At 50.4% G+C, this 21,489-nt stretch overlaps 1 protein-coding gene across 3 annotated transcripts; it reads right to left on the reverse strand.

The window, feature by feature from the left end:
* Positions 1-1,235: 1,235 nt before the first annotated feature.
* ERAL1 (Era like 12S mitochondrial rRNA chaperone 1) lies at positions 1,236-15,070 on the reverse strand. 3 transcript variants are annotated; one of them, XM_043499202.1, is made up of 12 exons: positions 14,933-15,070; positions 12,032-13,741; positions 9,037-9,198; positions 8,572-8,699; positions 8,391-8,468; positions 8,181-8,227; positions 7,675-7,736; positions 7,102-7,214; positions 6,375-6,776; positions 5,898-6,047; positions 5,533-5,613; positions 1,236-4,676 (listed from the first exon to the last, which is right to left on the reverse strand). In XM_043499202.1, the coding sequence occupies exons 2-12, from the start codon at positions 12,072-12,074 to the stop codon at positions 4,554-4,556; spliced, it is 1,389 nt and encodes a 462-aa protein (XP_043355137.1). In that variant the 5' UTR covers positions 12,075-13,741; positions 14,933-15,070; the 3' UTR covers positions 1,236-4,553. The 3 variants fall into 3 exon arrangements, with proteins under 3 accessions (XP_043355137.1, XP_043355136.1, XP_038231519.1); XM_043499201.1 differs by having other exon boundaries at positions 12,032-15,012; XM_038375591.2 differs by lacking the exons at positions 12,032-13,741; positions 14,933-15,070 and adding an exon at positions 11,216-11,389.
* Positions 15,071-21,489: the final 6,419 nt, after the last annotated feature.

Below are 21,489 nucleotides of genomic sequence, written 5' to 3' on the forward strand. Positions count from 1 at the left end.
CTCTCAATACAGCTGCTACCACCACCACAATCATTAGGTGCAATCATTTACTGTAAAATAAGGACATTCTTAGACAAACAAGGTCAGTTAGAAAGTTACCCCCCTTTCAGAACCTCACCAATAACTGAAATCAAACCTCAGTCTGCAACATGTCAGCGTTTTCCAAGAGACAAACAAGACTCCTAAGGTGCCACAAGTACTCCTTTTCTTTTTGCGAATACAGACTAACATGGCTGCTACTCTGAAAGACTCCTAAGCTTTTTCTGAAGACTGTCAGCACAGCATCTAGATGCCAGGCATTACTCCTTAGCCCAGTAGCATCTCACTCCACGAGTTACTATCCCTGTCATCTAACTGCATTGTTACCTGACCTCCATGTTCCCAAACCCATGGACACTCATCACATGGCTGCCTAACCCGATTATCATTTCATCCTAACTACTAAAATGGCATTTGTTAGCTTAGTACAATATGAAGAGCCCTGACTAGCCCCCTCCATGCCCATGTTCCTTCCCAAAATCAGGAAGAATTAAAATATATCTGTGGTCCAGGAAGACAGCACTTTCCGTAGTCAGGCCTTCAGACAAATGCTAACATACCTTTCATACGAGAACTGATTAGCTGATGATGTCTAATTAATCTATTTGCCAAGCCTTATTAATGAGCTACTGCCTCACATTTAAGACTGAGCAGGCCCTAAGCACAGCCTCTCACTGAGTCAGTCAGGTAGTTAGGCAACTAAGCATTTTCTCACACACTATTTTCATTTCAAGGAAATACATTTTGCATTGATTTTCCATCACCTCTCACTCCTAGAGACCAGCTGCTCCAGGCACTGGGCTCTGATCTTCAGCCTGGAAAATCACTGAAATATGCTTTGTGGCAGCTTGAAAGTGACCTTTGTCAACACTTCACAAAGGAATGGTTCTCATTGTATCCGACACCAAATGAAACAACCTTTTGAATCCTCAAAGCTCGTTTACCTGTCTTTCTTCCCTGCAAGGTCTCAACTTCAGAAGCACCTGTGAACAATCCACTGCTATGGAAATGTTTCAGAATAGCAGCCGTGTTAGTCTGCATTCGCAAAGTACTCCTTTTCTTTTTGCTATGGAAATGTGATCTAAGCTCAGCTGGGAAGAAAAAAAGACACAGGAAAGCGTCCTGATTTTAATCAGAGTAAAACAGATCCCAGGTAGCAGCTGTTGTCTGACAGAAAGGGGAAGAGAAATGACTGCTTGAGCAGGGACCTCATTTTATTGTCAGTGGAATATAAACATCAGTTAGAAACATTCAGGGCACCAAAATATCCCCTGCATGGAGAGAAAAAATGTCAGGCTATCCCCTTACTATCAGAAGGCAGCTCACTGTTGCTTAGAGATGCTCTTATCTTCTCCATGGCAGAATCTTTAATGGCTCAGTGGGTTTTGTCAGTGCCACCGAAGCATCTCCTTTTCTCTAGAAAGGAAGAAGCCAGCACTGGATTTCATGAGAGGTTTGGGTTCCAAACAGGAGCCGGGAGTTCCTAGGGCACCTGAAGGTATCCTTATTTTAATTGCCTGGGCAGCACCTTAAGTGCCTCCTCACTCAGGGCTGCTTGTAAACAACACAGAATGGGAAATGTAGCTTGATGTCTCAAGAGATCTCATACCATATGCAAGATCCTTTAGCAAGCCTAGCTCTGGGAACATGGAGAGATCCACAAACCACAGTGTTATCTGAATAAGGGAGTCAAACACCTGATTTAGATAGCAAACCCACATGGCAGGGGAATGATGAATCTAGATCAGGGGTTCTCACAATTTTTTTGGTGGCCTCAGAGTGAGGCCACCAAGTCTGGCTGGTGGCCTCTGACAATTTTTCCTAAATATTTAATTAACTTTAGGAAAAATAAATATGCACATACACATGTCCAAATCATTGTAATTTATTTGGGATTTTTTCCCTAGACTCAATAAAAACGTACAGTTGTCTCTATTCTTTACTGGGCCTAAACAGAATAGAAACAAATAAAGTGCTTGGTAAGTTCTTGTATTTTTTCCTGTCTTGCTTTTTTTTGGTTGCCCCCCCCTTTTTTTTTTTAATTAAAAAAAAAGACATGCTAGTTACTAAGTCTGCTGTGAAAAGTGGTATTAAACATACAAATACCACTTTTCACAGCAGACTTACTCAGCCCCCGCAAGCCTGGGGACAAATTAAGCCCTGGATGGGGAGATGGATAGGGAGGCAACAGGGGCCAGGTGCACTGGAGCGGGGAGAGACCTTGGGGCAGAGCCCTCCACCATACAGCTGGGAAACGGAGCCTGAAGCCCTGTGACTGGAGTCTTCCCCCCCGAGGGCTGAAGCCTTCCCCCCCGAGCCCTGGGAAGGTGGGGAACTTACTGGCTGCCTGCTCCTCCAGCTTGTCTCCCCCGGAGGTGGGCAGGACCCAACCACTGCTGGCGGCCTTGGGGGAGGGGGCCACTGCTTTCTCCCCCATTCCCGCCCAGGAGGCTGTGGCTGCAAGAAAATTCCCTGGTGGCCGCATGCAGCCATGATGACCACATTTGAGAAACACTGCTCTAGATGCATATCTATAATATGCCAGTTAATGCATCTCGGTGCCAGTAAACAGCTCATCTCATCTTTGTCTCCAGAGGCTGTGCCAGTTCGTGCCAACACCAACATAGCTATTGCAAGGGCAACACAAGCCTATAGACTGCCATGCAGCCCAGATTTTAGTCTTCTCAATCTCCACGGCGTTCAGTCCTGACCTGTGTCACCCGCTACAGTCAAGGTGAACGTCCCTGCCAGCTCTGCAATGAACCTCAAGCCTGACCTGTGACATCCCTGCTTCTCCAACCTGGGGCACACCTAGAATCCCCTGGGGCAGTGCAAAGGAGATAAGGAGCAATGGGAGTAGAGAAATCCTTTCAATGGATCCACTTTCCACCCCATGGCAATTTGCTCAAATTGCTGCTTCTAAAATCAGGCAGCTCCTTGGGAGGCACTTCCCTTTCCCTCAGCTTCCTGCAGCAGCCCCTCAGGTATACAGAGCTTCATATTCAGACAGCAGCCAACTGACCCACGCTCCCCTTCTCTGCTCTCCTGATACTCAGCTCAGTCACAGCAGCATGTGCAGCCTGGCCCCTCCCCCACAGCCTTCTGGCGAGTGAGAGAAAAGGATAAGGGAGAGAAAACAAGACAACAAAAATGCTTGCAAAATAGGAAAAAGGAGAATGGAAAGAGGCCAGGGTGCCAGCTGCTTAGGGGAAGGGAGACAGTATTTATGCACCACTCTATTGCAGTGCACTCTAGTTGGGAGCCACTGCTTAATCAACATGTCCCTCTTTGACTATGACCAATAGAGTGATTCCCTCAGCAATACCCACCTGCTATCCCAGTTACACTAAAAAGGAATGAGTGGCTCTATTTGCAAGCAACATCCCCTGCTCCAGCCCCCATCAGCAAACATCTGGCTCCTAAATGCTCAATTTCCATGATCCCTCATTCATTAGTCTTCCACAGCCTGCAGAAGAAGCACCAGGCAGACAGCACGAGGTGCTGCAATCACAGGGAAGATCAGCATGTGAGCTGGGCTGGTGCAGCCTTTTCAGCTGAACCACCACCATTTCTAGTTGTACAGCTACTTGGCCTTGCAGCACTGAAGACATGAGACGAGGGGAATACACCCGATAACCTTTTCTTTGCCAGAAGACAGCAGGTCCTTTTGAACTTTAAAGGACAGTTATATTTTCAAAGCCACTTTCAGGCCAAAGGACCCCCAAGCACTATACAGGCAGCATTCACTTTACAGTACTCACTCAGCCTACTCATAGCTGAGTCTGCAGTTTTCCTAGAACACCAATTACTGTAGAAGCATTTTAAGCTCTTGCCTGAGGGAGACTGGAGTTACTTCTTCACAGTGGACATTAATGGTCTGGAGAGTATTTGACAGACCAGTGCTCATATCACTCATGCCCACTGAGGTGCAATACAATGCATGCATCTGGACATGCATGCAGGTGGCACCTGTTTGAGCCCTTCAGAAATGACTCTGGCCTTAGAGATTCAATTTCTGCTCGCCTCCTCTCTCCACCCCATATTCTGACATTGCAGAATCATAATTTTCAGCACAACATCCAGCCACAGTTGTTTGCTTTTGGCAGTACAGATGGCAAGTAGTCCAAAGGACGCGAAAGCCAAGAAGCAGTAGAGGAAGCAAAGACAGATGGCTCTGTAAATGCAGCACTAAAACTGTGTGTGTGCGGGGGGTGTTCGTTCCACAACATCCACTCCAAGTTCTCACTGGATAATCTGTTGGGGGTGGGTCAACGTCTGAAGATTTCACCACGTTCCACCATTAAACTCACTGCAGTTCAGACCCTCCAAAGAACATTCTACTTTAGTTCTTTGGTTTACTCAGCATCCCTCACTGTGCCCAGGGGGAATCTCAGTGCCCTGATATTGCCAGCGGGCATCAGTCCCACCATAAAGGGGTGGCTCCATGTTCTTCAGCATGTCCATCTCTTCATTAGCGGTCAGACAACAAGAGTTGGTAAATCTAAACAAGCAGCTCATTTCTTCAGCTTCACACAGAGCTTCAGGCGGATGTCGCACAGAAATATGTTCATCAGGTCCTCACCAGCTTCCTGAGCAATCTTGCTGATCAGCTGGCCTCCCACACCAATCAGCATCTTCTGTACCACAAACAGAGACAGAGGATTATCACATTCACCTCCCTGACTTCTGGCAGTGCCACCTAACTGCAGAGAGAGGCAGCCCTAGAGAGCAACATGGTGACTGGGGAAGCAGATAAAGAGGATGTTTTATTTCAGTGTTTCTCAACCTTTTTGATACCAGAGACCAGCTTGCTGCCTTCCTAAACTGTGTCAGGGAGATCTCAGGGACTGGTGCCAGTCCACAGACCGATTGTTGAGAAACACTGATTTGAAGCATCCCTGAACCCTGCCTACGGGGTATCTGTCACCACAGAACAGTGCTCTTGCCCCATTTGCAGAGAAACTGAAAAACCAGCTGCTTGGCACTGGGAGGCCTGCACTCTCTACCTCAGATACAGACAGCATGGTCTGTGCCAAAGGGGAGATAGGTACCTCGAGTGACTGACTGGCCAACTCACACATGAGGCTGGCACATGCTGTGCCTTCATGCTCTAGTCAGAAGGTAAGGAAGGTACAGAGTAGACCCTGTCACTGCTATGCTCCACCTAGTACATAATGGGCGGTTTGGCCTCACTCTGTCTAAATGTACCACAGGGCTACAGATATTTAATGCACTTTACACTGTGCCTGACCTGCAATTCACAGCCCACAAGACTCAGTCTGTACTGCAAGCCTAGTGCAGGGCGCATTAGCCTATAGCAGAGAACTGGCTAAGAAACAAGATGTCTAGTATGCTCCATGCAAATGTGACTGAACTCTATGGATGCACGAAGGATCCTACTCCTGCACTGGGTCTGCAGACCCTCCTTTCTTCTTCCCCATGGACCCCCCAATCAGCAGCGAAAGAGCTTAGAGATTCTCCGACAATACTCACCACATGGGTCTCCTTTGGGACCAGCAGGTTCTGCAGGATGATGAGCTCCCCACTCGGCCCTTCCTCCCACATCTCCGTCTTCTGCAACATTAGAGCACAAACCCAACCACTCAGTAAACCCCTCCAAAGAGCAAAGTCCCCTGCCTCCAGGCCCCAGATTCCTATTCCGCTGCCTGTTCCTCCCATGGCCAAGCCACATGCAAAACAGGCATCATGAGGGCTCTCCTCCCCAGTGAAGGACTTGGGAATAATGCAGGGCCACATGCCCTCAAACATTAAACCCAAATCTTTAGAAATTACCAGGAAGGACCTCTCTCATCATATGGACACTTACGAAAGGCTGCTCTCACTGAGCTGCTTCCTACCTGAAGCACAGTGTAGGGCACTTCTTGTGGCAGATACTCCAGTAGCTTCCCCCTAATTATATCATCACAGATCTCCTGGGGGGACTGGCTTGTCAAAACCCTGCTGTGGTACTCCCATCGACCTGGCTTGGCTTGCATCAGAAGGTACTTCTGTCAACACAAAGAACAGGGCAGTTAAAGGGGACCTAAAGTCATCAGTAAAAGTCCTAGGTGGCAATAAATCTAAGGTGGCGCTCTTAAAGTAGTCCAACATGGTACAGTTTCCTTGGTCAGATGGCACCCCATCACCAGTATACCAGGGACTCCTCAGGGAGCTGCAGACCGCAGGCCAGGAGAAAGGGGACAGGTCAGACAAATAAAGGTTGGCTATTTCCTCATACGATACGAGGCTCAGTATAATTAAGTTATCTAGGGCAACCACAAGAGTGAGAAGGTGCAAGTCACAAGGTAGAATGCAATTATTTCAGGCTAATTTACCTTCAGTGTCTCTACTGCCTCTCCATTAATAGCTGCTAGCATGAAGATCTCCTGGAAGTGTGGCCAGCCTTTCTTGTTCTTTAAGTCTCTAGATACCTGGTGGTTTGCAATTTGTAATTTCTCTGTGCCTTCTAACACATGATTAGAGTTTGATGCCCTCATGTTACAACTGGTATCTGAGCTAGAGTCCCTCTGGACTTCACTGGCATCCTGGAGATAACCAGACTGTTTGGATGCATTTTCAGACAGACAAGTCTGGATCCTTTGAAGGGGATTGTTTCTGGTGGAGTCTGAATGCATCTTAGACATAGATTTCACTTTCAGTTTCTTTCCATTTACAATTCCTTCTGTGAGCTCAGTGACCAGGTCCAGCAGAAGTGCCTTTCTCTTCAGCAGATCCACCTGAAATAGAGAGATTGACCAGGAATTTGTTCCAGATGGAACTGGGATAAACGTAACTGTCTCGTATAATAATTCAAATCTTGAGGTGAAAGAGGGATGAATCACAGATGTAAGATCTGCACTATTTGCTGCAGGCCTAAGTCACCCCCTAGTAAGTTACAAGACACTGGAAACCTTCAAATAGATTGATCTCTTCTGTGGCATTTGCCACGAAAACAACATTGAGTTTAACCTTCAGAGGTATAAAGGAAAGAGGCCCTGTATGTAATGCCCAAGCGCTAACTCACTGTATAAAACAGAGGACTTGGATCCCTCTCTCATTTACCTTGTTCATGACCAGGATGCTGGGAATCTGTGGGAACTGAGAAAGACACTGCAGCACCTGGGGACTCAGACGGTTCTGTGTCCAGCGTTCTGACACATCCACCAAAACCAGAACTGCCAAACAGAGAGATACATTTGAATCCCCTCATGGCAGACATCAGCCTTTAATGCCCCTCAGCTTGTGGACTCTATTCATATCACTGCCTTTCTTACTTCCACAGCAGAATGTGTACATCTGAGTGTGCGTGTAGAGGTTCCTAATATGATAAAATAATGCACTTTTCTACATCTTCCCAGTGCCATACTAACTAATCCTCAACAACCCAGCCCAGTCCAATCATCCACTCTTCCTCCTTAAGCGTTGTACAGGTATACTATACTTTTCCCCAGTTACATATGTGGATAGTTTCTGTACGTAGTTCCCCTTCACTCTATCCCCGCACACCCAGGAGCTGCCATTGCTGCTCCACTCAGTACATGCGCACTCGGATACCAGGGCAATGGGAGCCATACAAGTACCCACCACAGACAGATCAGGATTTGACTTGATATAGTGTAAGAATTGGGTTCCCACCTAAGTCTGCATGTTTCATGCTGTCCCATGGATCATGTATCAGGGATTTCTCCAGATTATGCCTGAAAGACAAATACCTATTATGAAACTACACATGCATCTGATCATAAACTGCCTCCTTTTCCATCCCATGGCAGAGTGGAAGAATTTCCTCTTAAAACAAAACATAGTCCACTTCACGTTCCCTTTTAGTACCCAGCTAGTGCACTGCCACTTTTTGGCCTACATCATCTCTCACTGAGAGTGCAGTGCCTAGCACAATGTGATCTCAACAGAGACTGTGGACTCTAGGTGCTACCGTATTGCTGGTAATTTTAAGGTAGTTCAGAGACAAGAACTGGGTTCAAAGACCTTCACATTCTATGAACAACACACCTCTATCCCAAGTAAGTACCCATTACACCCCCTTCAATCTGCTCTACAAGCTCCTACAACAGAACTCGTGTTCTGGTCTCCTCAAACCTTGCCCAGCTGGATTTTCCATCTACCCACATTGAGAGAGATACCTTTTGGCTTTCATGGGGCTGATGAGGCCAGGTGTGTCCAGGATGATCTAGAAAGAGAAAGCCAAACCAATAAGGACCTTCCTGTAATTACTTACAGGAAGCTAAAACTCATGTTTGTGCAACTGAAGTAGACTGCAAGGTGTAAGCAAAATGCTATGGATCACAAACGTCTATTGCTCAGAGTTACCTCATCACATGTGGAATACCTACCAGCTGAGTGTCTTCTTCTGTGATGACCCCACGGGCATTGCATCGTGTGGTGTGCACCTTCTTAGATATTGGGAAAACCTGCAGGAAACAAGTCAGATGTGTACAACATCTAAAATGTAGACAAAAACAATTTGTAACCTGGTTCTCAGATGCTGCAAGGACTGAGGTATAACAGCTTTACCTTTCTGCCCAAGAGTTTATTCGAGAGGGTAGATTTCCCAGCATTTGGTGCTCCAATGATAGCAACTCTCAGAACCTTGGGGTTCTCTGGCTCATCTGGTTGGTGCACCAACAAGTTATCTTGCTCAGCTGCAGAGAGAGAAATAAGGTGTTCAAGTAAGAACACTGCAATCACACCAGACTGCACACATTAAATGGATTAGTCCACTAGAGACTAAAAAGATATCACTGCACAAAACAAAATATTAAGTGGCTGACAAGATTAATCCTTAGAGACTACAAGAATGTACAGCCTTTAATCCCCACCTCATGGGGTACCCAGCTATTTACAATTGCTGGAACATCTTTTGCAAGTCAGTCCTTCCAAGGCTGTTTTCCAACTTTCCGCTATGCCCTCTTTAGAGGCTGCCTCTAATGCTATTGTTCACCACCTCCCTAGAAAAATCATGCAAGCAGCTGAGTTTACCTTTGCAGTAAGACACTGGTGGTGGATGTTGCCCAAGTACACATTCTGTCTTCTCTCTGGAAATTCCTAGGATGGTATCCAGGGCAGAAATGTTTCCATAAAAGCAAGCAGGGAAAATGTTGACCCTCTGGGCTCTGTTCTCCAGGAAACAGGCGTCACTGACTGAAAAAACAACACAGCAATACCAACTTAAACCTGCTGCATGCTGGACCGAAAATGCTATAAGAAATTCTAAGCAAGATGGCCTCAAAACACAGCTGAGAAATTAGATTTTACCAATATGGGTTCCTCAATCCCACTAACAACTTATGGTTCTTTCAGGTTACAGTTGGGATGGTAATGACAAGGGCACACACGCTACATAGCCAGAGAATTCCATAATCAAGGCTCCTAAACCATTAGCATGAACTATGTACAAAGGATTAATCACATTAAGAGAGATATTAAACACTCTCATGCACTGTGGCTGAAGCCCCTGCCTGTAATTCTCCCCGGCCTCCCTCCTTGCTGCCCATTACACTTAGAAAGCCTTCATGTGCCAGTTCACACAGTTTCCACAATGCTTTTCAAGTTCAACAATGACCTGAAAAGGGGTCAGCACCATTTCCCAGCATTCATTTAGGGAATTGTGTCTGAATTGTATTGTCCATATCTAGCAGCCTCTTCAGCAACCTGTGCAGAGAGAAATTTTACCAGTTCTCCCACCTTTGGTGCTAACAATGGAACCACAAGTGGAGACTGGGCACATGCATTTTTACCACCAAATCACTAAGGTCAGCAATGAGCAAGTTCAGATAAACATGATGAGAAAGGCATCTGAACTGAATCTACACTAGTACTTCTATCATTGCTGCAATGCTGTCAGACTGCTAAGAATTCTCACTTTCTACAAGATGTTTCGGGGCCGGTAACTTGTCCTTTATGCCTGTACATTGATATTTACTATTTGTATCATGCTAGCACCTTGGAACCTCAGTCATGGACCAGGACCCCACCGTGCTAGCTGCAGTAAAAATACACAAGAAGATGGAACCGACCCAAAGAGCTTACAATCCAAGTAGAAGACAAAAGACAAGAGATGGACAAGTGCAAAGAAACAATGAGATGATATTAGTCAGCAAGACACACTGGTTTCACACCAGTGGCCCGGTCACTATCAAGTTTTTGTAAACATCACAGCAAAGGAAGAATTCAAAGGAGGCTAATGAGATAGCTTTGCATATGTTTATTGGGAGCTCCTGACAAATGTGAGGGGCAGCAAGGGAGAAAGCGCAAAGGGGCTTGTTTGGGAGATGGAGGCTGGCTTTCGATAGGTCGTACAAAGCTAAATAGTGACTGCACTCAACACCAAAACAAAAAGAAAATGCTGAACAACGACTCCTAAGCACGACTGAACTCCCATGGCGATAGCAGGAAGAAGAGCTGGTTGTGCTCCTTTTGCCAGGAAACTGAAACATGGGTGCTATAACAGATGTCAGGGTACGGTGAGTAACCATAGGGGAGAGTTTCTCAACATGTGATCTAACCATTACAAGGCAGAAACTCTTATTTGAAAAGGAGGACTTGTGGCACCTTAGAGACTAACAAATTTATTAGAGCATAAGCTTTCGTGAGCTACAGCTCACTTCATCGGATGCATTTCCACGAAAGCTTATGCTCTAATAAATGTGTTAGTCTCTAAGGTGCCACAAGTCCTCCTTTTCTTTTTGCGAATACAGACTAACACGGCTGCTACTTTGAAACTCTTATTTGAACAACCGTATACTGAGCTTTCCTTTACACTGGCCCGTTACAGCACCCCCATCCCCAGACCCATCCCACTGGTCTGTGGGTCTCCAGGTCTGGGGAGAGCTCCCTGATCAGAAGACGGGGCTGCGCACTGCAGGGAATAGGGAGGTTGGCTCCTGGTGACGCTGAGCGGGGCAGCAGAGCACCAGGAACAGCTCCAGACACGCAGACCAGAGCCCTGTAACCGCCCCCCAGCGGCCCCATAGTTCGCCCTAAGTGCCCCCCAACCCGGCCCCCTCCCCCGCCAGGCCCCCCCGCACAACCCGGCCCCCCTCCCCCGCCAGGCCCCCCCCACAACCCGGCCCCCCTCCCCCGCCAGGCCCCCCCCCACAACCCGGCCCCCCTCCCCCGCCAGGCCCCCCCGCACAACCCGGCCCCGCGACTCTCTCACCTGTGCGGGCCCGGCCCGACCTCCCCGCCCGCAGCGCCCAGCGCAGAGCGCGGCCCGCGGCGGCCATGACACGCCCGGGCCTCAGCAGCTACAGCCCCCGCCGCCCCGCACTCCGGCCGTCGCCATCTTCACCCGCCGCGGGGCATTGTGGGAGTGGGGCGCGGCGGGCTCGTCCCATTGGCTGGGAGCACATCGAGGGGCGGGGCCCTAGCGTGGGGGCGGGGCACCCCAGACAGTCCGCGCCGGGCCGGGCCGGGCGGGGCGACCCCTGCTGGGGGAGAGCAACTCGCCCGCCAGAGCCCCCCGTACCGCCGGGGTGCCTGCCCTCAGCCTCCCCCCGGGCCCGGCAACCCCCTCAACCCCCCCGGACCCCTTACACCCCCCCGCAATCCCCTCAGCCCCCCCGACCCCCACAGCGCCCCGCAGTCCCCTACAGCCCCCCACGCCCCTGCAATCCCCTCAGCTCCCTACTGCCCCCATGGCCCCCCTACAGCCCTCACACCTCTGCACTCCCTCCATCCCCTCCAGTGCCCCCTGACCTCCCCAGACCCCACCTCAGCTCCTGCAGTCCCAAGCCCCTGGCAATACGCGGACCCCCTGATGCTTCCCCAGCCCACGCACCCCACTGCTGTGTTGCTGTTCGCATTGCAGTACAGCAGCCCCGGCCCTTCAGCCTGTGTTACTAACCTTCCCCCAGCCCCCTGCTGCTCCCCAGCCCGCCCCCAGCATCCCCCCCTCTGCCCTGCAGGGCCCTAAACTCTCTCTGCGAGACCAGCGTTGATACAAGTTGGCAGGCCCAGCGGGCTGCTGACCCACCAGCCACAGCATGGTTCGTGTCTGACCAAGGACTGGTTGCCATGTGCTGGCCTGATCCTGCCCCACGGGGGTGATTTACTGCGCATCCACAGCTTAGCACCACCTCGAAGAACGGGAACAGGGCCCCTGCCACCCAGGCGATCCATGCAGCCAGCGTGGGGTGGGCAGCAGGTGACAGTGTCCCATAGGATCCCCTCCCCTTTCTTTATTGAGAGAACGGCTCTCGTTGAAGGTGGAGCCCAGCAGAGGGGTTTGGCCATCTCCCACCCCTGAAATCCTGCTCAGCCTCACAACCACCCTGCACGGAGCGGGGGAAATAGTCTTCCCACCTGGGTGCAGATGAAGGCACAGAGAGGTGAGTGAGGTACCCAAAACCCCAGAGGAAGCAGGTAGCGAGCAGGGTGAGAACACAAGAGCCCCTGCCTGGCAGGCGTCAAGCTGAGGACACGCAATGGGGCACCGGATAAGGAACGAGAAGGCCAGGAATGGAAGAGCAGGGGGCTGGAGGGTAGGAGCGGGGAGCCTCCCTAGAGGGGAGCAGACTGCTGAGGACTTTTTTCCTAGCACCCTCTCCTTTCCCCCCCCCACCCTGCTAAATTAATTGCCTGAATTGCTGGTTCTTGCAGTAGGCTTGTAGCCAGCACCATGGCAGACGGGGATGCTGGGTGCAGGTTCTAGGAGAGAAGAACAGAGCTCCTGGGGCAGGTTTCTCCTGGTGTGCTTGTTCCCACTCCAGGAGGGGAAACTCCCTGCCCCTCACCCCACAAGGGGCACAGGCAGCATCACTGCTGGCCCTGCCTTTGAGGGCTTTTTTCTGGGATCATACAAATAGGGGAAAGAAATCCAGACATCAAAGGAAACACCTTTATTTCTCATTGATTGGCAGAGGGACTAGGGAGAGGGGGTCTGGCCCAAGGGAATCTGACCACCAGACAGGGTACCCCAAGCTCTCCCCCCGCCCCTCCCCAGCTTTGAGGGGATGCTGTGGGAGGGTCTCATTGCTGGCCTCCCATAGAGACTGGCACCCTGGAGGGGTGCTGCTCCGCACCTGGCAAGGGGTGCTGCTCCTCTTGCTCTCGCTGGCCGGATGCTGGGGCGGCAGTAGAACCGTTACCATTACTAAAGTCAGTAATGGTAACGGTTTCATTGACACTCCATGGGCTCAGCCTCCTGGCAGGTGCCTTCGCCAGCCCTGAAAGCTGCTTCTTGCCCAGGCATCCGTGGAATCCCCCCCCCAGCAGGGCAGTGCCTCCCAGCCTGGCGGGAGGAATGGTTGTTAACCCTTTCTTTCCCGTTGGCTGCTTCCCCACTTGCTGCCTGTTCATGCAGGTGTCCCAGAGCGGCAGGAAGATAGTGCTTGTTTCCATCCCACACTGCAACCCGGGGAAAAGGAGCGCACTGAATGCAGGAAGAGGCTGAAGGGGCGAGGGTGCCACAGGCAGGGCCGGGCCTTCATGGGTGGTTTTAGCCCCCCCCCTCGTGCTCTGCAGGAGGGGGAGGAACTTGTGCTGTGCTAGAAGTGCTTTGGGCCACTGCTCCCAGCTGGCCAGGCTGGACCTGCATTAGAGCTCCTGGCTGAGGGGTGAAGCTCAGGATAGTACATCATCTATACTGTAGTGTCTCATAGCAAACTTACAGTATACGATGATATCCTGCCCAGAGCCCCCACGGCAGGTGGACGCTCTTGTTGCCTGGGCTGGAAAAGGGAACCTAGAAAGACACCAAGAGAACAGTGTTATGGGTGAGACCAGAGAGCTGCTGAGACAGGACAGCACAAAGCCAGGCCGGCCTGCCTGAGAGCAGCCGCTACTCCCTCCTCCCACCAGCTTCTCAGCTGCCCTAAAGCCACAGGGTACAATATAAAGCCAGGGCAGGCCTGGACTCTGGGCCTCCCAGCTTCTGGACAGGCAGTTTGGTGCCAGAACCCCACATGATGTCTTATAGGGGTGGGGAATAGTCTCCAGAAAGAACTCCCTGGATCTTGTCCTTACTTGTCCTGCCCTCCTGGCATCCAAGGGAGGCGTGTGGGGTGTTACTTCAGTTACCATCCCCAGCCAGCACCGGCCTCCTGCCTCAAAGGGCTTCACAGAGCACTGGAAATGGCAGTGCCCCTCAGACATGCAGAGTGGGGAGTGCTCCTGCCCCCCATGGGGATGGAGAAGGGGGCCTGATAACCCAGACCTTTCCGCATGCAGCACCCCAGCCTCCAGAGTTTCCATGCCCACAGCGCAGAGATGGGCACAGAGCCAGCTGCCTGGCACCCCACAAGTCAGGGGTACACAGAGCTGGGGTTTGATCTTTTGCATCCCTGTGGACATTCACCCACTCATGGCAAGGGGCCCCTCTCTGTTCCCTAGTGCAGAGATTGTCACAGTGCCTGCTGCCACCCTACTGGCTGCTGAGAGGGAGCTGGGACTTAGGGGAGCAAGCGAGGAAAATCCAGCCTGTGATAAAGCAGCGCAAGGGTCCCCAGGCCTCTCTGCCGGGGTTGCCCCACTGATGCAGCTCTGGGGAAGTCTAAGGCAGCACTGCCAGAGCCCCTTTCCCTTAGCCTGGCTGCCATCACCAGGCGAACCAGCTTCCCTCTGGAATCTCCAGGGACCAGCCCTGGCAGAATCTGCCCCGGGAAGATTGAACAAGCATGTGGCAGTTACAACCCAGGCCAGGGGATAGTAGCATGTAGCAGAGTCCAGGCCCTTTTGAATGTGACCCACCAGTCCACGGAAGTCTCCAGTGGGTGGGATAGGATGCAACCAATTCATCCTGGTGGGCCGGAGCAGAGCAGCTGTTCATCCCTTGGGACTATGAATATGTCATTAAAGAGAAGAATCTAAAGAATAAAAGAGAGTGAGGCCCCTCCTGGTGAGCCTCAGGAAGGCAGAGCAGGATCTGGGCACTTACCTGGCTAGAGCCGAGCGGGCTGGGCCGAGCGGGCCAGGCTGGGGGGAGTGGGCTCCTTCTTTCCACTCCAGAGCCAGCGCTTCCAGCTGAGTCACTTATAATACCTACTCTGGCCTCATTTGCTTATCAAGTATCTGCTCATATCTTGCCCTCCCCCTTTTAACCCTTTCCTGCCTGGCTTTGGTGCAGCTGCAGCAGGGAAGAGTCTGCCCCAGTGCTAGGGAGTTCCAGGAAATGACAGAGCTTTGAAGACAGCAACTGAGTCCTGTCTGCTTGGTGTGGAGCTAGCACCCTGCCCACTCCCCTGGGGTGAAAGGCCCCTGCACCCGGCACAACCCCCACGCAAACCACTTGGCCTAGCAGCACTGCCCCCCTGCCTTGCTCCCTGGGTCAGAGAAGCACTGGTGGGGCCTGGATGCAGGGGCAAGTTATTCCCATTTGTAAATGGCCTGTGACAACTGCACCAGAACGTCGAGTGTCATTACACACATTCCCAAGACTGCCATCAAAAGAGCTCAGCCCAGATGCCCTGGCCCATGGCCAGCAGGGCCCACGGCCACCCCACGCGCCTGGCACCTGCTTCAGGGTTAGCACACGCACACCACGAGAGCGGGGGGACTAGGGCACAAGCGGCAGGGGCCCTGGAAACCGAGCAGCAGGAGCAGCTCTTCCCCCCACCCTGCTAACATGTCCTGGAGAGAGGAGCACTAGGGCCAGGGGTGCTCATGCCCCAGGGGCCACTTTCTGCCCAGCCTGCAAAGAGCAGGACCCAGCTCCAATTAGGGCTGGTTATAGCCATGGTGTTCGTGCCATGGCATCCCATCTGCTAGGAGCTCGGCTAAGACCCAATAAACTCATTGTGTGTCTGGGCCACCAAACAACCAGCCCAGGGCTACAAAACTGGGCCCTGATCTCGGCCCTGAGCAGGAACCAGAACCTCACTGCTGGTCCAGAGCTTGGAGGTTGACAGCTTCCAAATGGTCTTGCTTTTTTCCAAAAGGAAACTCCATTAACTAGCAGGATACGTACAGCACAAACCGAAGAGTCCCCTGAGAAAGGCGCGATCCCTGCCCCTGACCGTGGGCATCCCAGACCCACAGAGGCACGTCCACGGATGGTCAATAACTGAGACATCACTGCCATGGGTTGCTCCCATCCCCGCAGGTCTAGGCATTGGCTCCATCCTGTGACAGCACTACACCTGCAGTGCCTCCCTGGGACCCCCACCCCAGCCAGGCATGGCTCATTTCCCTGCTGTGCCCCTGAAATTGCCTCTGGAAGCTGCAGAGTCAGCAGGCCTGAGAACCAGACTTGTGCGATTAGACCATAGCCCATGGGGTTGCTCTGCTCCCCCTCCCATTGGACCTTTGTAAATGCCTCTTAGGAGAGCCACTGAGTCAGGGGGCCAAGCTAGGCACAGCCAATGGGGAGGGGGCGGGAGTAGAGGCTGTTCTTGGTGCAGAGCAACATGTGGCTATTTCAGAGGGACTCAGCACCCAAGTAGCTGGTGGCATCTAGGTTGGGGAGGGACAGATGCGGGTGTCCATGTGTCCACATGCCCCGCCACAGAGCAGGGCTCAGCCTTGGGGGAGGGAGGGTGGCTGATGGTGTCACCTCAACCCTGCTGAGGGCAGGGGCTCCTCCACTGGAACCCTGGGTAGAACACGTGTGGGGCACTCACCTGGGGTGTCACTGTGTGCGTGTCCTGCGTGCCTGGTTGTTGGCCTGGCCGAGGGGCAGGGCTCAGGGTTCCTGGAAGCCGCTCGCCTGTGGGGCCTGTGATAAGGGGCTGGATGGGGCGCTCTGCGCAGGAGTTGCTGATAGGCAAGAGCCTGCTGTTTATCAGGGGCCCTGCCCTGGCACCTGGCTGGGAGCCTATGCTCTCCTAGCAGCCCTGCCAGCACCTCAGCACTGCCCAGGTTGCAGCAGGACCCCAGGCTGGAGCTGCTCTGATCCTGGCAGGGAGCACAGGGGTGGGGAGGCTGCTGGGGCTGCTGTGTTCTCCTAGGAGCTGGGACGGGTGGGAAGTGTCCCAGCGTCCCACAGCCCACAGGCTTGGCCTGGGGGAACCAGCTGGCAGCACCCAGGGGACTTTCAACTTGTGCTAGGTTACAGGACAGGAGCCCCCGGGCAGGTCCAGCCTCCCCGCAACATAAGAACGGCCACACTGGGTCAGACCAATAGCCCAGTGTTCTGTCTTCTAACAGTGACCGGTGCCAGATGTATCAGAGGGAATGAACAGAACAGGGCAATTTATCGAGTGCTCAATCCCCTGGCATCCAGTCCCAGTTTCCGGCAGTCAGATTTAGGGACAGCTGGCGCGTGGGTTGTGTCCCTGCCCAGCTTGGCTAATAGCCATTGATAGACCATCCTCCATGAACTTAGGTAATTCTTTTTTTAATCCAATTTTACTTTTGGCCTTCACAACATCCCCTGGCAATGAGTTCCACAGACTGCCTGTGATTGTATGAAGAAATGCTTCCTTGTGTTTGTTTTAAACCAGCTCCATTGCAAGTCCCCTGGTTTGTGTGTTATGGAAAGGGTAAATAATATGTCCTGATTCACTTTCTGCACACGAGTCATGATTTTTAGACCTCTATCGTATCCCTCCGTCGTCGTCTCTTCTCCAAGGTGAACAGTCCCACTCTTATTCATCTCTCCTCAGACAGAAGCTGTTCCAGACCCCCAATAATATTTATTGCCCTTCTTTGTACTCTTTCCAATTCCAATACATCTTTTTTGAAATGGGGTGACCAGACCTGCCTGCAGAATTCAGGATGTGGGCATACCATGGATTTATGTAGCAGCATTATGATATTTTGTCTTATGTATCCCTTTCCTAGTGATTCCCAACACTCTGTTCACTTGGACAGCCGCTGCACATTGAGGGATGTTTTCAGAGAACTCTCCACAATGACTCCAAGATCTTTCTTGAGTGGTAACAGCTAATTTAGACCCCATCATTTTATATGTATAGTTGGGATTGTGCTTTCCAACGTGCATTGCTTTGCATTTATTGATATTGAATTTCATCTGCTGTTTTTTTGCCCAGTCATTGTTTTGTGAGATCCATTTGTAGCTCTTCACAGTCTGCTTTGTAACTATCTTGAGTAGTTTTGTACCATCTGCAAATTTTGCCATCTGACTATTTACCCCTTTTCCAGATCATTTATGACTATGATGAACTGGTCCCAGGACAGATCCTTAGGGGACCCTGTTATTTATCTCTCTCCACTGTTTATTCCTACCCTTTGTTTCCTATCTTTTAACCGGTTTCAGAGTAGCAGCCGTGTTAGTCTGTATTCGCAAAAAGAAAAGGAGTACTTGTGACACCTTAGAGTAACAAATTTATTTGAGCATAAGCTTTCGTGAGCTACATGCATCCGATGAAGTGAGCTGTAGCTCACGAAAGCTTATACTCAAATAAATTTGTTAGTCTCTAAGGTGCCACAAGTCCTCCTTATCTTTTAACCAGTTACTGATCCACAAAAATAATTCCCTCTTATCCCTTAAGTGCTCACTTTGCTTAAGAGACGTTAGAGTTGGACCTTGTCAAAGGCTTTCTGAAAGTCCAAGTACACTGTATCCACTGGGTCACCCTTGTCCACATGTCTGTTGACTCCCTCAAAGAATTCTAATAGATTGGTGAGGCATGATTTCGCTTTACAAAAGCTGTATTGACTCCTCCACAACAAATCATGTTAATCCCTGTGTCTGATAATTTTGTTCTTTACTATAGTTTTAACCAATTTGCCTGGTACTGAAGTTAGGCTTACCTGGCTGTAATTGCCAGGATTGCCTCTGGAGACTTTTTTTTAAAAATCAGCATCATGTTTGTTTCCACCAGTCATCTGGTACAGAGGCTGATTTAAGCGATATATTACATACCACAGTTAGTAGTTCTGCAGTTTCTGGGTTTTTTTCACCTTCCTCTGCAGGGTGGGGCACAGGTCACTTGCTGGAGGATTCTCTGCACCTTGAAGACTTTAAACCACGATTTGAGGACTTCAGTTGCTCAGACATAAGTTAGGGGTTTGTTACAGGAGTTCGTGGGTGAGATTCTGTGGCTTGCGTTGTGCAGGAGGTCAGACTAGACGATCATAATGGTCCCTTCTGACCTTAAAGTCTATGATTCTATGAATTTCATATCTGAATTCCTCCAGAACTTTTGGGTGATACCATCTGGTTCTGGTGATATCTTACTGTTTAATTGATCAGTTTGTTCCAAAACCTCCTCTATTTACACCTCAGTCTGGGACAGCTCCTCTGATCTGTCACCTAAAAAGGACTCGTGGGGGAAATTGCCCTCACATTCGCTGTAGTGAAGATGGACACATAGAATTAATTTTGCTTCTCTGCAATGGCCTTGTCGTCCTTTAGCACCTCAATCACCCAGGGGCCCCACTGATTGTTTGGCAGGCTTCTTGCTTCTGACATACTTTATTTGACATTCAGCAGTTCTATGCTGAGTTGATTAGACAAACATGGGGGGTTAGGGGGAAGGATGCAGGGTTCATTACAGCTTTAAAGTTACACAAAACATTTTTTAAAATATACATGACATTTTATTGCATTTACTGTCCATTGCATTATACAGGTTTGGATTGGCTTGGTTACTCTGCAGGAACCATTTCCTGTGTCACATGCAGAGTGTATGGTTTGACTTCCTCTTTTCCTCATCTTTACATTTGTGTACTTTAGTTTTTTGTTCTTTAGTTTATATCAAATAGTTTCCTGGGTGTAGTTGGCTGAGACAGTTTGGTTTTTTAGCCTACTGACCTATTTACTTATTTTATTTAGCACAAACATTTTGTTTTAACTTGATGATTTACTGACCTCCCCAATTCTATCTGCAAAGAAATGAGCCCCCCACCCCTCCCTGTGTTAATTCCTCAGGTCAGACCCATGGTCCAGCTAGCCCAGCATCCTGTCTTCTGACAGTGGCTGGCACCAGATGTTTCAGAGGGAATGAACAGAACAGGGCAATTATCGAGTGACCATCATAGAATCATAGAATCATAGAATATCAGGGTTGGAAGGGACCCCAGAAGGTCATCTAGTCCAACCCCCTGCTCAAAGCAGGACCAAGTCCCAGTTAAATCATCCCAGCTAGGGCTTTGTCAAGCCTGACCTTAAAAACCTCTAAGGAAGGAGATTCTACCACCTCCCTAGGTAACGCATTCCAGTGTTTCACCACCCTCTTAGTGAAAAAGTTTTTCCTAATATCCAATCTAAACCTCCCCCATTGCAACTTGAGACCATTACTCCTCGTCTGTCATCTGCTACCATTGAGAACAGTCTAGAGCCATCCTCTTTGAAACCCCCTTTCAGGTAGTTGAAAGCAGCTATCAAATCCCCCCTCATTCTTCTCTTCTGCAGACTAAACAATCCCAGCTCCCTCAGCCTCTCCTCATAAGTCATGTGCTCTAGACCCCTAATCATTTTCGTTGCCCTTCGTTGTACTCTTTCCAATTTATCCACATCCTTCCTGTAGTGTGGGGCCCAAAACTGGACACAGTACTCCAGATGAGGCCTCACCAGTGTCGAATAGAGGGGAACGATCACGTCCCTCGATCTGCTCGCTATGCCCCTACTTATACAACCCAAAAGCCATTGGCCTTCTTGGCAACAAGGGCACACTGCTGACTCATATCCAGCTTCTCGTCCACTGTCACCCCTAGGTCCTTTTCCGCAGAACTGCTGCCGAGCCATTCGGTCCCTAGTCTGTAGCGGTGCATTGGATTCTTCCATCCTAAGTGCAGGACCCTGCATTTATCCTTATTGAACCTCATTAGATTTCTTTTGGCCCAATCCTCCAATTTGTCTAGGTCCTTCTGTATCCTATCCCTCCCCTCCAGCGTATCTACCACTCCTCCCAGTTTAGTATCATCCGCAAATTTGCTGAGAGTGCAATCCACACCATCCTCCAGATCATTTATGAAGATATTGAACAAAATGGGCCCCAGGACCGACCCCTGGGGCACTCCACTTGACACCGGCTGCCAACTAGACATGGAGCCATTGATCACTACCCGTTGAGCCCGACAATCTAGCCAGCTTTCTACCCACCTTATAGTACATTCATCCAGCCCATACTTCCTTAACTTGCTGACAAGAATGCTGTGGGAGACCGTGTCAAAAGCTTTGCTAAGGCTCATCCCGGTCATCCATTCCCAGCTTCTGGCAGTCAGAGGTTTAGGGACACCCGGAGCATGGAATTGTGTTACTGACCATCTTGGCCAATAGCCATTGATGGACCATCCTTTAGGAATGTATCTAATTCTTTTTGGACCCCTGTTATAGTTTTGGCCTTCACAGCATCCCCTGGTAGCAAGTTCCACAGGCCGACTGTGCATTTTGTGAAAAAAACACTTCCGCTTGTTTGTATTAAACCTGCTGCCTATTAATTCCACTAGGCACTGCTGCACCTTCACTGCAGCGCCAGAACTAGGCCAAGGTGGGGAAGACACACAGCCAACGGTGATGCAGCCAGAGGGGCTTGGACCTCTGGTGCAGGACCCCAGGACCTGGCCTGCACACACACCCTGCTCCCTGCA

This window comes from Dermochelys coriacea, chromosome 17 (assembly GCF_009764565.3).
Source record: "Dermochelys coriacea isolate rDerCor1 chromosome 17, rDerCor1.pri.v4, whole genome shotgun sequence".
NCBI classification, from domain to species: Eukaryota; Metazoa; Chordata; order Testudines; family Dermochelyidae; genus Dermochelys; species Dermochelys coriacea.